The sequence below is a fragment of the Drosophila mauritiana genome, chromosome 3R, assembly GCF_004382145.1.
Source record: "Drosophila mauritiana strain mau12 chromosome 3R, ASM438214v1, whole genome shotgun sequence".
Taxonomy (NCBI): domain Eukaryota; kingdom Metazoa; phylum Arthropoda; class Insecta; order Diptera; family Drosophilidae; genus Drosophila; species Drosophila mauritiana.
In genome coordinates, this window is record NC_046670.1 from 18,477,306 (window position 1) to 18,492,987 (window position 15,682).

Consider the following 15,682-nt stretch of genomic DNA (forward strand, 5'->3'; position numbering starts at 1 on the left):
AAAGACTAAGAAATAAATTCGTTTTTGGAAAAGAGTTTTAACATAAATAATATAACATAAAAATAATAGTTATTGTTTGTAAAAAATATTTAGCTACTGAAATAATTATCGGCGTAAGTAGGTAAAAATACCCATACGATCAATATGAAACTTTAGGGTATTCAAGATCCGAACAAAGCTAAAAATAAGTTCTGAATTAGACAAATGGCCCATTTGTGTCTTATAATGTTTACAAGAAAGATTGTTATCGCACGGTGACTGTGCATATATACATATATAGCATATAGTCGTTATATATGCTTCAAGTTAGTCATCACCCTCAGGTTACTTCTGCAAACTCGGACTGTTAATATCTCCCCTATACAAATAAAAGTATTATTGATCCCCCATTCTTCAACGAAGGTGAGAAGTACACAAAATGATCAAAATGCGATGACCAAATGGAATACTTTGAATAGTATACCAAGTTCGTGTACTAAAACATCATCTCAGTTCATCAAGTTAATGCTCAAATTGTGTTCCGTGGTGATTCCTATGAGACACACTCTTATCGTGACACTGGATCTCTTGGCTATATATAAGAAGTCAAGTGGCGGGCCAGTCGCACTAGGAAATATAACAGAAAGATGATGAGTCAAACCCTGGGAGTACTTGCACTGCTTTTGCTGACTTTGGCAGTGAGTTAATAATACCTTTCCATCTATAGTGCTTTTCAAATTCATATGCTCCTTTATTTCAGGACTGCCAAGAAGTCCGCTATGAAACCAAAACAGAGACTACAAACTATGGACCTGTTACCATGGTTGTGGACAATCTGGCGGAGATTGCCGTAAGTGTCAGCGACGACACCACCATTCAGTTGGAGGAGAAAATAAATCGCACTCGGCAAAATATTGCCGGTAACATTGAGGTCCTGACCGCCAATGCTATGGCCGAACTGAGTGATGTGATCTATGAGACCAACCAGCTAGTGGTGTCCAATCCCGATTGCAACCCAGCCTGGAGCCTGGATGAGCTCAACGAAAATGTGACCCGTCAGCTGGGTGGGTGTACGGAAGACTTGGGAAACCTTTTGGAAGACTTCCGTCTGGAGAGTCAACTGGCTTTGGCCAGAGTACAGGAATTCGTCCAGCAGATTGCCCACTTGCCGGCCAAGTGCCAGATGCTGGGGGCTTCCCAGCTTAATCCTCTGGCTTCAGCTGGCGGAAGTGTCTGTTTCATTAACGCCATGGCGGAAATCAATCTGGGGATGGCCCAATCCATGCACAATGCATCCCTAATCCTGGTGCAGACCCACCAGACCGCCGAGGATCAAGTGGAGCAGGCTCAGCTGTGCAGTGCCATGGTGGTGCAGCAGATCGGCGACTATCTGCGCGAGGAACAGGATCAGTGCCGGCACTCATAGTGGACCCTTTGCGTAAGCAATAGTCCTAAGAGAGAAGCCAGGCAAATACAGCCAATGGCAAATTTATGCACCCGCAAGATGACAGGGGCCGAGGACTCGCCACATCCTGTTCACTTATTGCTTATGCATGACATTTATTTGACAAGTTTTTGATTGATTTTACAGCTGCTGCAGCCGATCTGGTGCAGCTATCAGCATATTTGCAGGCACAGTGAAGCCTTTATAAAGTCTGGCTTGGAATTAAAATAAAATCAATTTCAAAACACAATGTTCTTAAAAAACTTAACGTTTGTTAAACCAAGGAATTTACACATCTTAAAATGATCAATAAATAGTGAAGTAAATTACTACATAGTATCGAGATCTCACTTCAGCTTGATTCGACTTAGAGAGGTTGACCTGTAATTGCATATTTGTATGTATGTACATATATTGGGCAACTTTGTGGCTAATCGCAAGTTCACTTTTCAAAGTCGCATGCATACTAATTGGCCATTGTGCGGCTGAACTGACCAATTGCCCAATGGACTTGCCCACGACACGTGGCAGCCACACGATATAAGATAATAGTAGCATACGGATCCGATCCAAATGGGCGACAGCTGGCCCTAGAAAGAGATAGAGACGGAGATCGAGCTCGAGATCGGCCAGTTATTTTCCTCTTCCTCTCGCTTCCGCAGTAAGCCAAATTATTTTGACCTGCCTTCCGCACACTGAGCGAATATCCGAAGCGAGTATCTGTGCATCTGTGAGATACACCAAAGCATCTCATCACACATCTCTCTCGTCGTTCACAGTGTAGCAACGAAATGTCTACGACTCTTTATTTCGGCTCTTGCCGCAATTTCACTAAGAGTCTCTGAATTTTATCTTATTTTTACTGCTTGTAACAGTTGTTGCCCCGTTGATGATCGCCTTGGTAGTGTAGCTGCACAAATTCCGCCTACTCCAACATCTGTTCAGCTCCTCCAGACATCTGACGGATTTTGATGACGTAGAGCGCGCGACTCTTGTCTATTGGAAGCCGAGCTCTGAGCGAAACAATCTTTTTACATCTAGCGCAGCGATATGGCTAGTCACTGCCTATTAAATTATAAGCTGAAATGCTTTTTACTATAGATTTTAAAATAAAATCATTCAGTGCGCCAACAATTAATCTCCTCTATATTTATTTTGCAGCCAAAATACTCTGTTATAGCAACAATCATCGAGAAATATAGTTTGAACAAATATTTCTAGTGATGCTTAATCAACGATGGTCATTCCCATACGATCTGTGATATAGGACTTGACTGCTTCGAGTGCAACCTCTTGCACATGCCGGTTACTTAGTATTAGTTTTGCGACATCTCGAACGCGGACATTTCTAACTTCGGATATGGCCCTGATCACGTGCTGCTCCAGTTCTCGACGCTGTCTCTCCGTCAAATCGTTCAAAATGACTTCACTCAGAGACTTGAATTTTCCTGGAATTAAAAGACTGATAAGACATGGTGGTCACCACGCAAAGCTGGAGACTCTTGCCCTCCGTAAGCCCGTAGGCGGTGAGACCACCGATGGCTCCGCCCAGTGCCAGCCCCCCGGGGCCCAGCAGTAGTCCTCCGATCAGCGCAGCGCCAGCACAAATTGCAGCTCCCTTGCCGGCCTCCTTGATGGTCAACTGGATATTTTTATCGTCGGCCAGAATAGCCAGTGCATTGAGTATCTCTGAAATGGCTGAATGCATATTTTCAATTTATATTACAAAGTTTTACTTCTTTCCCGGTGAGGATCTTTGTAGCAACTGATTACAATCACGTTGTAGTTTCGTTATCAGTAGTGCGATATTTGTACATCCGCCACTGTGGAGGGGAGTTACTCGATAGAAACCAAATAATCGAAATCAATTTTAATCTATCATTGCAATCAAGATTCGCATATATAGATTGAAAGCTTTTTTTAGAATTACCCGATATCAGAACCCAAGTCTAAAGAAAACCATAAACTTAAGGCAGTGCATCCCATGAACGGAATTTATTGAGCCGCAGAAATAATTACATTTCCAGTTGAAATCCCAAACGACTTTTTAAAAATACCACAAATGCATCCAATGCGGCACATTGCACTTTAAAGTCTCGCATAAAGCACTCCACAGCATTTTTAGCGACACCAACTATTTTTAAAATAGCTGCCTCCACAAAGGCAAACAATTCTTCCAAGACTGTCAAGGCCAAATCCATAATCTTCTCATACACCCAGTAGATTTTTGGGAATGTTTTCTTTCTCTAATTCTATTTATTATGGTTTCAAAAGGAATCGTTCAGTAATTCCTCTGAACTTAACCTAATGTGTGATAAAGATAAATGAGACCAAGTGGTATCTTAATTATAAAGTAATAATAATGTAATATGTTATGTTATCCTCCGGGTAAGGAGATCGCTGGACACCCAGTAGATAACTCCTACATTTGAAAGACAATTGATATAATAGTTAATCGTTTAGTGTTTTATACTCGCCTTCTGTAAGTTGACCGTAAGAATGCTCAGCCTGTGCGGGAACTTCAACAACTGTGGAAAATAAATCAGAAATTGATACTTTGAGTCATTTATGTTTATATACTTTTGACGGAACTTGCCTTCTCTACCGCTGGTATCAGAAGAATCCTGAAGGTTTTCCCTTTCCTCATCCCTTCTCCTCTTTCTCCTCCAAAATCATTTCTATGTTAAGTCTCACCATTTTAACAGGTTTTCTGTCTGGCGAACTGTGCGTTCTAACGCGTACCAGACTTGTTATAAGATGTCAACGCATATATATCAATGGAAAAATCCATTTGGCAGAACTTTAAAAATACCATATATTAATACTAATATAATAATAATACTAATACTGTACTAATAAACTTAAAACTATATTTTTAAAGATATCTATTTTTTTTAATATTTTTTATAAATTTTTTTTATAAATTTTTTTCTATTATTATTGTTAGGTATATTTGTAAGACCAAAATAATAATGTGAACACATTCCTCTTTGTTTGAGTTTTAGCACAATTCAGAGGGGTTCGTTTATATTTGGCGATTGCTAGTCAGGAATTAAGCATTAATTTGAATTTAATGGTCTTTACCTTGAGACATATTGGCTCAAGTGATATTGTCATGCACACATGTCGGAAGATTCGCATATCAAAGGGCCGTCGTCTTTCAGAATTCGGCTGACGTGTCTAGATGGCGTTTAAAAATCGCTGCCGGATTGTCTTTAATTTTGATTGATGCACCTTTAATTGCGTGGGCTTCCAAGTGCAACTGCCGAACTTTTGGATAACTGTAACTGAACCAAGAGCGAATCGCTCCTAGCTGCCGGGAGCTAGCTAGCCAGCAGTTGCCTACTATGTGCATTCATATATGGGATGCTTGAGGTTGGAGGATCGAGGTTTCCGCCTGCGACCAACTGGCGCGTCTTGCACACACAATGCCGAATAATCGTTATTGTTGCTGGCTGTCTGCAGGACGAGCCGCGTGGCGTGCGAGTGAAAGCCAGCGAAAAGGACCCACTGCGGGCATTGGCCAAAGCGAGATAGAGCCAAGGCGCAACATATGCCATCTTTGGCCGATCTTTTCCTCCTCCTCCTCCAGCAGGACCTCTCGTCCCGTCCCTTTCTAGCCCGCTCCTTGGAACAGAACAAACGGACGGCGCACGCCGTCATCTGGTGCCACTTTTGACTTTGGAAATTGGGTTGCCCACGCTCCTTCGCCCCAACACTCAGAAAAAATATTCCATGCAGTTTGAGATTAAAAACTTTCTTATATCGACCAATTAGTGGCATTTTGTAGTACAGAACGTTAAAATAATTCTAGATCTCTGATAAACAGATTGCTATATTGTAACTACAACTAATGAGTTTTGAGTTTTCAGGAAGTTCAACGAGTTTGCCGAATTTCAAAACATTTGCTCATGTCTACAGAATTTTGACAGTTATTTCAAGAGGGTTCCAATATAATAATCTAAATATATTATATTACATCAATTGCAATCTCATTTTCGTATAAATTCTAAGAACAATCTAATTTCTTCGAGTGCGTGGTCCGTTCCCCCGCTCAGTTGAAATTATACTTTTTGTAGCTGTTTCGTTTACGGTTGGGTCTTTCTTGCCTCTGACCTGGCAGACAATTTCAAGGAAGCAGGAGCACTCGCCCAACAGTTACTACTGACTTCCGATCGGAGCACGAGTGCAGGAAGAACGGGGAAGGGAGCCGAGTCCGAAACCCGAACAGCGACAGCAGGATAAGCGGCTTTAAGGACTCGGCAAGCGGGCAAGCGGATCCCCCAAGAAAAAAAATAAAGAAACTGGAAAGGGTTGCTCCTGGGGGAATGGGACGAGAGTAACGGGCAATCCGTATTGGGCATTGGGTTGGGGGGAAGGTGAGAGGCCGACAAGGATGCACAGACATTCGGGGCTCGGCTTACCGAATCCGAATTGAGCCCCGAAATCGCGCGTATGCCAGCCAAATGAACACGTGTGCCGCAGGATCACTTCAAAACATCGATGCGTCAGCTGGCCAACTCCGAAAGTTGCCCGCCACGGTAATTGGCTTGTCTATGAAAATGCTAGAAAAATCGTATGATCTTAAGGGTTGAGAGATGATCTAGTTTGTGAATACAATCATTATATCGAGAAACAAAAAATATTGATTACATTTCTCGAATAAGTGTTTTAGAATACAATAAAAGTAGTTCGAATCATTACAAATTGTATACTCTCGTTATAATTTTTTAATGATCGAAAACAAAAACAAATTGTCCAAATAAATCTTGAATAATAAATCGCTTCGATGGGCAAATTATCCACCAAGTCGAGCGTAGAAAATTCTCAAATCGTTTACAAAACGACCATAAACAAAAGCAAATCAAGGGCAACAAAAAATAACAAAAAGTTCATTTACATTAAACCCTAATATCGAAGATACAGAAATAAATAATGAACTTTGCCGAGGAGACAAATGTATAATTTTACAGATCGCGCAATTCAATTAGACAAATCGCCGCAAAGCCACTGGCACACAAAAAAATTAAGCAATAAAATTAGTTGTGGTTCACGCAAATTGAAAGCATCAAAAGGAGTCGCAAGGACATGCCGCTGCTCGCCAGGAGCCCCAGAAATAGAGCAATAGCAATGAATCAGTTCGTTGAAGGACCATTGAATGCCCGTTGGCATTCCGAGTAGTTTTCGTTTTCGTTTTCGATTTCGTGTCATAATGTGTTGTAAGTAGGGGCCTTTGTTTCACAAAGGACTCGCCATTGTTCCATTGTCCGCTCAAGGACCTGTCCTGGGAACACCCGCACGGTTCCCAGCATCCAAGGAGTTTGCCTCTCTTGGGCTGCTGTGTCAGTTGCGACCACAATTTGACTCTCTGACCACCAACATAAAATGTTGACAGGCGGAACACGCCCCTAAAATATTATGCGAAGCGAGTCCTGTGGGGTCCGCGGAGTATCCTTGCCGGTTCTGGCTTCCCTATCCCTTTTCGCTGGGCCGGTCCTTTGGGCAAATCAATTGATTTCCTCTTGACAGTTATGAGCTGATCACATTGCTATCTTGATCGCCAGTTTTGTCGGCGCTTAGCTGCCAGGAATTTATTGTTATTGACATTTTAGTTGGGTGGAATCACACGGATTATATCTGCTAATTGCGTTCGAACGAGAAACGATCCTTTAGATCTTGGGCGACCAGAGGCGGCGCACCTTGTTCAGTTCGAGATATTTTATAGGCAATCAATCAAAGTTATGGTTATTCCGAGAAGATCCTGGCGCGGCTAAGCCTAGTTTCTATTAATTGTTAGGTTCTTATTTGTTGAATGTGAATTTAATTTAAATTGAAGTAATTAAAAGCTGGTTCAATCAATTTCTCGAGAACTTCATATCTTCCCTAGAGATATTCCATTTTTCCCAATGCTCAACTTATCCACGATATCGGGTTCAAGAAGCCCCACTTTCACGACCGTTTAAACACAAATCGGCTGGAAAATCACGGCTTGACCAGCACAAATCGGGCTCACCCCTTGCCGCAGGTGATAAAATTTCGCACATTAATACTTAATTACTTGAATAATTGGGGCCAAGGGATTAAGTTCTCACTCACTTCGGGACGCGACAGTCGACCGAAAAAAAAGCACAGCGCAGAGTCGGAGGCCAGTCAATGCAGGTGGCAAGCAACCCCATCCCCATTCTCAACCAAAGCTACTGCCAACCAGAAAAAAGGCCAACCAAGTTGGCCCAGAGATGAAGTGATGCCAACGCCACCGACGTCGTTGACATTAAATTGAAGGGTCCTGCCGAAAATGTTGTTCTTGTTGCTGTCTGCTGAGCCGAGCTCAAGCAGCCACTTTGAACGCACTCTGGACGCATTTTTCACACGAAATCCTGATTAATAAATATATAAGTTCCACAATATTACTGATAATTTGAAAAGTCGTCAACCCGAGCACAGGCTTTTGGTGCGGGGAATGTGCGAGGGGAGTCTCCGAAGATTCCTTGCGGAGTCTGGGCGAGACTTCGGTGCCCAATTACAAGCAAATGAGCTGGAAAACTGTATCAAATGACCCAATGTCAATACAAAATTACAGGCCCCGCACCAGTAATCTCCGTTCGGCCAGAAGACGCAGACCTGGCCAAATCTTCAGACTCTCCTCTTAACGTGACAAAGCGATGGCGATGGCTTGCGTGTGGCAATTTCAGTTAAAAAATGCTGGCCAACAGATTTTTGTGTTGCCAAATGGGGAATACTCTACCGCTAAAAATCAAAAATCAAATCTAGATACAAAATTGAAACCCATTTTAGTACGACTGTGAGTAATACCAATTAACAAGGATTATCTTGTGACTTAATTGTATTACTTCATTTCAAATAGTAGAGTATAATTATATAATAATAATCAGCTGCCTTTTGTTTGCTCTGTGCCTTGTCTTGGTAGCATCTTAAGGTTTTTGCCTCTTGTGTTAATTTGATGCCTCGCCAAAAAGTTGTCAAAAAATCCAGAGCGACTTTGATTTCTGATGCACTTTCACTGTCGATCTTCGATCGCCGATGGCTGCAGCGTGAGATACTGAGAACATTGGTTCTTTGGGATGCCAGCCAACCTAACTGGGATGCCCACCAACTTGGTGGGTCCTGAATCTGGACGCTTGGGTCTGGAAACCGAAAGTCAGTCAAGTGTGCCGTGCCGATCGTCTGTGTGGCTAATTGAGTTACCCAGAGATTTTTGGGCCGTTGGCCGTGCGAATTATTTGTCAAATGGGTAACGGTTAAGTTTGTTACTGCTCCCGATGAGGAGGACGAGGATAATGATGAACAGGATCGGTAACCGGAGCTCTTGGCCCTACGTTGATTGATGGTAGATGCGTTGCGAATCGTTTGACTAATTGCCGCTGCCCTTGTGGGCCAGGACTTCCCAAAACAAACGGTGACCTCCAGAGGACTCTGCTTCATCATATGCCAGGTAATCTCTCTGCTTTCCCCGCGGACCGCACACAATGTCCGATAATGGGCTGAGAAAGGATGTATTAAGAGAAGGGGGCGCGGCTGCCGTGATTTGGTGTCGCTAATTACAGACTTTGGCATTTTACGCTGTCCGTTTTATGACTTAATAATTGCATTCATTTGGCCCGGACTTTGAGTTCGGCTTAAACCGATCGGATGCCGATGCCCACACACACAATACGAAATACCAATAATTTCGCTGCACACGCGACTTGGGAGAAAGGTCCGGCATTAATCATTGAATCCTTGGGACCCTAGGCTTCCGACCTGGGTTCCTGCAATTTCGCCGGCGAAGGTTGCGCAACAATTAAAGGATCAGCGCAAAATGTTCACACAACAATGCCAAAACAAATCGGCGGAAACGGAAACTGCTCTTGAGATACAAAAAAAAAAGATACAAAGTAATGCTTGTGGTTAGACCTTTCGAAAATGAGGGAAATAGTGCCCAAAAAGGCATGAGAATTTCTATTGAGCGAGATAACAAAATACATTCATTGAAATAGCATTAAAAATTGTTTCAAAACATACCAAAATCGCAACTGAAAAATGTGCATTGGGGTAATTGAATCTTGCATGGCACAAATGTATTGCCAGAACTACCTGTTGCTTTATTTTAAGATAGTTTTAAACTATAAAAACTTGCTCCACTGTAAAATACTTTCAATTTGTTCAGCAAACTGCACAAGTCCTTGAACTTCAGCTAAGACCAATACAGTCTGCACACAACGAATCTTAACACCTTACCACTTAGCAAGATGCAAGTCGATCGGTACAATAACCCATTCAGATACTGCCCCATGGCGACACTAACAAGAAGTGACAAATTGATGGTGTTAAAGCTCATTAAGTTACTTAACGCAGATGTAGATACATTCACAGATACAGATGCACTAACTACCAAAGCGTCGGGGGCACAAAAAAGTAAGCAACCTCAAAAACCTCAAAATAAAGCTCGCCAATTATCGACATGACAAATTTCGGGGCATTCGTTTCCCCCCGCTCGAACGGCCAGAAAAACCCACAAAATATGCAGCCCCACAACGGACATCGAATGCAGCATACCCGTAATAATACGTGTTAATAATGCTCAGGCAAGCTGTCTATAAATTGACAAAGACATGCAAGTGGCTGCCGCTTCTGCCACTTCTGCCACTACTGCTCCTCCTGTTTTCCGGCGTGATGTTGCTGCTGTGTCGGCGGCACTGCCAAAAGCCAAAGGCCGAAAGCTGAAAGCCGAATGCCAGAACTCGACTGGGGTCCAGTTGCCATTCATGAATTCTAACTAATTGTATTGGCAGGCAGTTGCATTTTGGAAGCTGGATCTGAATTCGAGGCTCCGAATCTCTGCTGTGCTGTGCAGCTGCATGCAGGTGGTAGCTGCAGTAGCTGGAGTAGCATTGGCAGGAAGACCTCTCTTCCCGCAGGACGACGGATCGCACCCTTTTGTTGTGCGTGGCTTTTGAGTTGGGGGAACCGAACGGAGCCGAACAATTTGTGTAATTGACAAATTGACGGCAGCGCTTTGTGCGGAAGCGTTCAAAGCCGTAAATTGTCGCTAACAAGAGCGACACTCCAGGGATATCGGCAGGATATCGCCTTTATGCCTCGCATTCGCGCCCATACAAATATAATTGCCTCGGCCGCTGGAAAAGGGGAGACGCCCGCACCTCGCGATCACTAAATTAAGTCATTAACAATTTAACGAAGCCCTGTCGATGCCGCGCTGCCGCTTAACTAATTATGTGAATTTCCTTTTGATTATGTGCCCCGAAATCCGTGCAGCTTTTGCGGCGACGCCCGAAAATGATTTTGCAAAACAAACAGTAACAGCCCACGAAATCCGGTCGCTGCCACGCCCCCACCCTCGCCGGCCGCCTTCGAGCGCTCCAATTCCCATGCGGGAGTCGATCGAATCGCCGGCACTCGGGAGTTGCTGTCGCTATCAACAAATTGGCTTCGAATCTTACGAATGATTGACTGACCGACTGAATGACTGACTGACTGGGCCGGGGATCTCTGCTCCGCTTTAAGCTGAATGAAATGCTGCACTGCCAGAAATCGCCATAAGATTCACATCAGATCCAAAAATATCATCCACCTAATAGCACAAAATATATTTAATTATATTTTAAAGTGAATGAATTCTGTGTAGAAAGGTCTTTAAGTTTGCTTTGATCCTATCTTGTACTATATACATTTTATATTATTACCTTAAATAAATAATATTATTGTATTACATTACATTATTGAACAAACTTCTTCGACACCTCCTTGTTTTGCTGAGTGTACAGTTTCGGCTTAAAGTCTTAAGCCGCTGAGGTTATCCGCCAACAACGATCGGGGATCGAACTTCGCATTAAACGATTTGTGAGTGGCGCTTGATTTTCGGGACTCGACTGGGACTTCCACTGGGATATGAAGTTGCAGAGGTTCCAGGGACAGCGACGGACAAACGGACAAACGGACAAACGGACAAGCGGACATACGGACATACGGACATTGCATGCGACCTGCGACTGCTGAAAGCAGATCAGCCCAACACTTAACTTAATTTGGCAGCTACACTCCGGCGCGCCGTGCCGTGTAATTATCGTCCGCTGCGTATTTGTTTTGGCCAACCCGATTAAGAGAGGCCCTAATTTTGTCGAACTGTCTACAAATTGATCGCGAAGCGCCAAATCGATCACCTTCCCCCATATAATAAAGTCCAATTCACTGGACGCGAGACGCAAAGCCCTCGAAAACTGTGTGAGAATTGATGCCCCGCCGATAAGTGTGGATATCGAGGATTGGGGAAGGAGAACTGTTCAGAGATGAAAGGATTTGGATGACTTATTTAACGGGCTGTCCCTTCTTGGATTCTTGGTTTCTCCAATGTTTGTATTTATCATTTTGCATCTAGGAATGCTTGAATAGCTACTAAAACTGTTAGAAAGTCTCCATCAACAAAAAACCAACATATGTTTTAAATTATAGTGCTTTTATTTTGTCTTCCTTAGTCTTAATCATTGTCTTCCATTTAGGCTAATTAACTAAACAATAAACAGCATAATACTTAAGCGGTAATTCACTACTGGGCTCCAGGCAATATATACAAAGTAGCTACAACATTTGGCAAGCTCCAACAATAACTGAGAATAGTACTTGGGACTGGGACCGGGATCCGGGAATTCAGCGCAGCAGATCCCCCAGAGCGGATATGTAGGTCTGGGCCATTTGGAGGGTCTCGTGCTTGGACAGCTGGCGATCGTTTCCCAGGCAGGGAAGGTACTGGCGGAGACGATCGAAGGCCTGGTTGAGGTTCTGCATCCGACGACGCTCACGGGCATTGGCGGCCAGGCGACGCTTCCTCTTCACCACGGGCGTGATCTGCTTGCCACGCCTCTTCTTTCCAGAGCCTCCGGCAGCGTCATTTTGGTTCTCACCATCGGCCAAGTCAAAGGATCCATCATTGCCATCGAAATCCTCACCGCCACTGAAGAGCATGAGGTCCTCGTCATCCTCGACGCTGTCATCGAACAAGGCGGAGTTGTCAAAGTCAAAGTTCTGGAACTCCTCCGTGTAGAGATTCACTGAGGCAGATGACTCCGCCGCTGCTGTCGGTGTGGAGGTGGCATTGGTGCTGGACTGGCTCTTCTTGGTATAGCTGCGCTTCGGTTTCGGGGCTGCTGGAGATGGAATCGTTTTGCAAGTACCCACGTTGGAGGAGCCCATGACCTCCACTGCGGGAGGAGAGGCCACTGGAATTGCAGGCATTGTGGAAACGACAGACTGCTCCATAATCATTCCGTATTGCTGGTTCTGGGCCATGTTGTTGCAGCCTCCATTGTACATGGTATTGAGATCCACATACTCGGGACTCTCGGATCGGTGGCTAGCCGGCGAGGAGGAGATCCAGCCATCGGAACTGGCCTGCTCGAAGCTGATGAAGCCATTGGCCGACAAGTAGTTGCTGCTGCTGGCCAGGGTGTTGCCATTGAACTGGTAGTGGGTCACGCCGGGATTGTAGGCGGCCATGGGATTGAAGAACGGCTCGGTGGCGGCTGTCTTGAAGCCCTGCAAGTCCTCGGATGTCTTGTAGTAGTAGCGATAGATCTCACTGGACGACATGTTGCTGCTGTATGGTGGTGCTATGTGGCTGGATGAAACGATACGAACGCTGCGAGTGCTGGCGGGTTTCTGACTGGTCTCTCGTCCTTTCTGCCCTATTTATACCCACAAATCCACCACGACGGCCAGAAGGGCCTGAAAGGCAGGTAGGGGGACAGGTAAACGAGTTGCCACAGAAGGCAGCACGTGCCGCCCGAGTGGCACGACCAATGGCAGTTGGTGGTGAGTTGCAGCGGTCTCAGAGAGCCCGGTTCTACCTCAGTTCGATGCGAGCTTAAAATGGCGCTAGAAAACCGACTATCTGGGCATCTAAAGCCGCTAACAAGATGATTATAGGGTGGCCGGCACAACCGGAACAGGAATATGGGCGGAAATGCAAACAGAACTTGGACAAACAATCGATTTGAATCCCTAAACGGGATTAAAGTCGACCGCAAAGTGAGGCGAAATTTGCAAAAATCCCTCGGCGATTTGTCAGCACCAAATGGCAGAGCGGGTCCTATGAGTTTATCTAATCTGAATCGGTTGCAAGTGGGTTCGATCTACCTGATCCCGGCTAGGGAAATCCTTACAAATCCACCGCCGCCGGGTCATTCGACATGCTGACCCAAAGTCGGGGGCGGAATATCGCAATGAAGAATCTTGTTTATTACAACTTGGCAAATTCTCCAATTGATACGCTTGTTGCCGGTACCATGAAGAGGGTAGATGATACCGCCGACCCTCCAAGGACACGCTTGACCGAGTGCCAGGACTGACCTTCACCTTAGCCCTCGTCGTGCCTAATAAGCGTGGCAGGCAGTAACTAAGAGCTGGGTTAACATTTTAGCGCCTTGCAATTAATACGGCCGTGGGTCGATCGTGAGCAGGGAATTTAGTTGTAGATCCCAGGATGACACAGCAAAACGAAGCGTCCACGGTGGTCCTTAGATCCCTTCGCTACGCCCCTCGATCCTTAATGATTCGCTGGAAATCATAATGCAACGAATTCCACATCAACCACTTGCGGGGGAGTGTCCTGGCATCTTTGAAGTTCCGCGGCCACCCAGTCGCACAACTAGTAGCACGCCCCAAAGGATCTGATCTTTTTGCCGGGCAATAAAAACGCTGTCAATTAGATAAAAATGTCACACAACAAACCGCACCAAGAGCGGCACCACCAATTTATTGGACGCACACAGGCATGTTTGACCTTTTGTCCACCCCTGAGAGTCCTCGAATGTCCTGAACGTCCCTCGTGAATGTCCTCCTGTGCAATTTACGAGCCACTTGCCGCAACCGACAGTTGTTACACCTGCAATGTGTACCTGTGCAGATCGTATCCCTCGGATTGCATCTCCGCTGTAAAGTTTACGCTTATCGGCATTGGTCGATGTCAAGGCATCCGCTGCATATCGATTGGGAAATTTACATTTTCATTGCCGCATCGCAATATGCACGTGCTGCCAGTCGAGGGGGCAAAAAGGGTCATTCCAAGTCAAGTCGAGTTCTTTTTTTAGCCAATGGTCGGCATCGGGCGCCTTGCGTGCCTGTCAGTTATCGAGTGGCTGATCCCTCACATCGGACCCACATACCTCCTGAACCAGTACCTCCAATACCTCAGTTCCAGCTCATTGGCATCATTACGCTGGTAACGGGCCACTTCTTTCATGTCAATATGCATAAATGCAACTTGGCCGTCGATGGGAATGCAACTGATGTGGAGCAGCTTCCAGAAAGCGCACGACAATGCCAATTGAATGGGTATGAATCTGTTTGGGTGAAACATAAAACACTCTTGCAGACATATTCAAATCATATTCTAATATTATCCTGTATATTTTGGAGTGTGTATATTGGGTTATTTACTAAAATCTTAAATCACTTATTCGTTACTTTTTAAGACCATTAAGCTAATTTGAAACTATTGCCGCAGTAACTTAATTTATTTTGTTATTTTTTTTGTTAAGTTACCAAGTTGCTAACTAGTTGGGCCTACTAATCCAGTATACCCTTTCCAAAGGACTCTCTTCGACATGAGGAACGTGTAGGCGCAAAGGATGCCAACAAGAGGAAAGTAGGCGCACGTCAACGACTCCCATTAGCAAGTCGCTCTGGGCCGTGAAAGTGTTGTCCAGATCCATATTCAGATACAGATACAGGTCCAGACCCAATGCCAGTCCACCAGCTCCTGCTCGACTTAAACGTCTTCGGCCCAGTTAATTTTTTTTGGCTGAAATTGAAAAATTTGTATGTTACTTATTTTATTAGCATTTAACACTCTGTCCCATTTTGCAGACGAGAGCGAAAAGCGAAAGGAGCAGGAGTCTGGACACGGAAATGGACATGGACATGCAATCGGCGTGGCATGCCATCTCCGCAACTGGGGTAGTTCCCATTCCCTCAGATCCATCCACGTGGGTGGCCTGGCCCCAAATCGAATCTTGGCCCCTTGTGTGGCATTTTGGCAATTGTCAAATTGAAAATTCATTAAAGGCAAATTAAATATGCAAATGCAGAAGGCCCAAGTCGAGGAGGAGGAAGGCGCTCCCCTTGTTATGTGAGGCCGTTGTTTGACTTGGCTCTGCAAATATTGACCACCGATTGGGGCGGTGGAAAAAATGGAAAATATCATATGTACATATGCTCCTCGACGGGGATAAAAAGTCAAGTGGA

General features: G+C 44.7%; 3 protein-coding genes across 3 annotated transcripts; 1 reads left to right on the top strand and 2 right to left on the bottom strand.

The window, feature by feature from the left end:
• Positions 1 to 587: 587 nt before the first annotated feature.
• Positions 588 to 1,719, top strand: LOC117143521. The gene is made up of 2 exons (XM_033308244.1): positions 588 to 677; positions 740 to 1,719. The coding sequence occupies exons 1-2, from the start codon at positions 627 to 629 to the stop codon at positions 1,403 to 1,405; spliced, it is 717 nt and encodes a 238-aa protein (XP_033164135.1). The 5' UTR covers positions 588 to 626; the 3' UTR covers positions 1,406 to 1,719.
• Positions 1,720 to 2,568: 849 nt separating this feature from the next.
• Positions 2,569 to 3,211, bottom strand: LOC117144461 (protein C19orf12 homolog). The gene is made up of 2 exons (XM_033309621.1): positions 2,930 to 3,211; positions 2,569 to 2,871 (listed from the first exon to the last, which is right to left on the bottom strand). The coding sequence occupies exons 1-2, from the start codon at positions 3,129 to 3,131 to the stop codon at positions 2,651 to 2,653; spliced, it is 423 nt and encodes a 140-aa protein (XP_033165512.1). The 5' UTR covers positions 3,132 to 3,211; the 3' UTR covers positions 2,569 to 2,650.
• Positions 3,212 to 11,876: 8,665 nt separating this feature from the next.
• LOC117143303 (protein atonal) lies at positions 11,877 to 13,087 on the bottom strand. The gene has a single exon (XM_033307910.1). The coding sequence runs from the start codon at positions 13,025 to 13,027 to the stop codon at positions 12,089 to 12,091; it is 939 nt and encodes a 312-aa protein (XP_033163801.1). The 5' UTR covers positions 13,028 to 13,087; the 3' UTR covers positions 11,877 to 12,088.
• Positions 13,088 to 15,682: the final 2,595 nt, after the last annotated feature.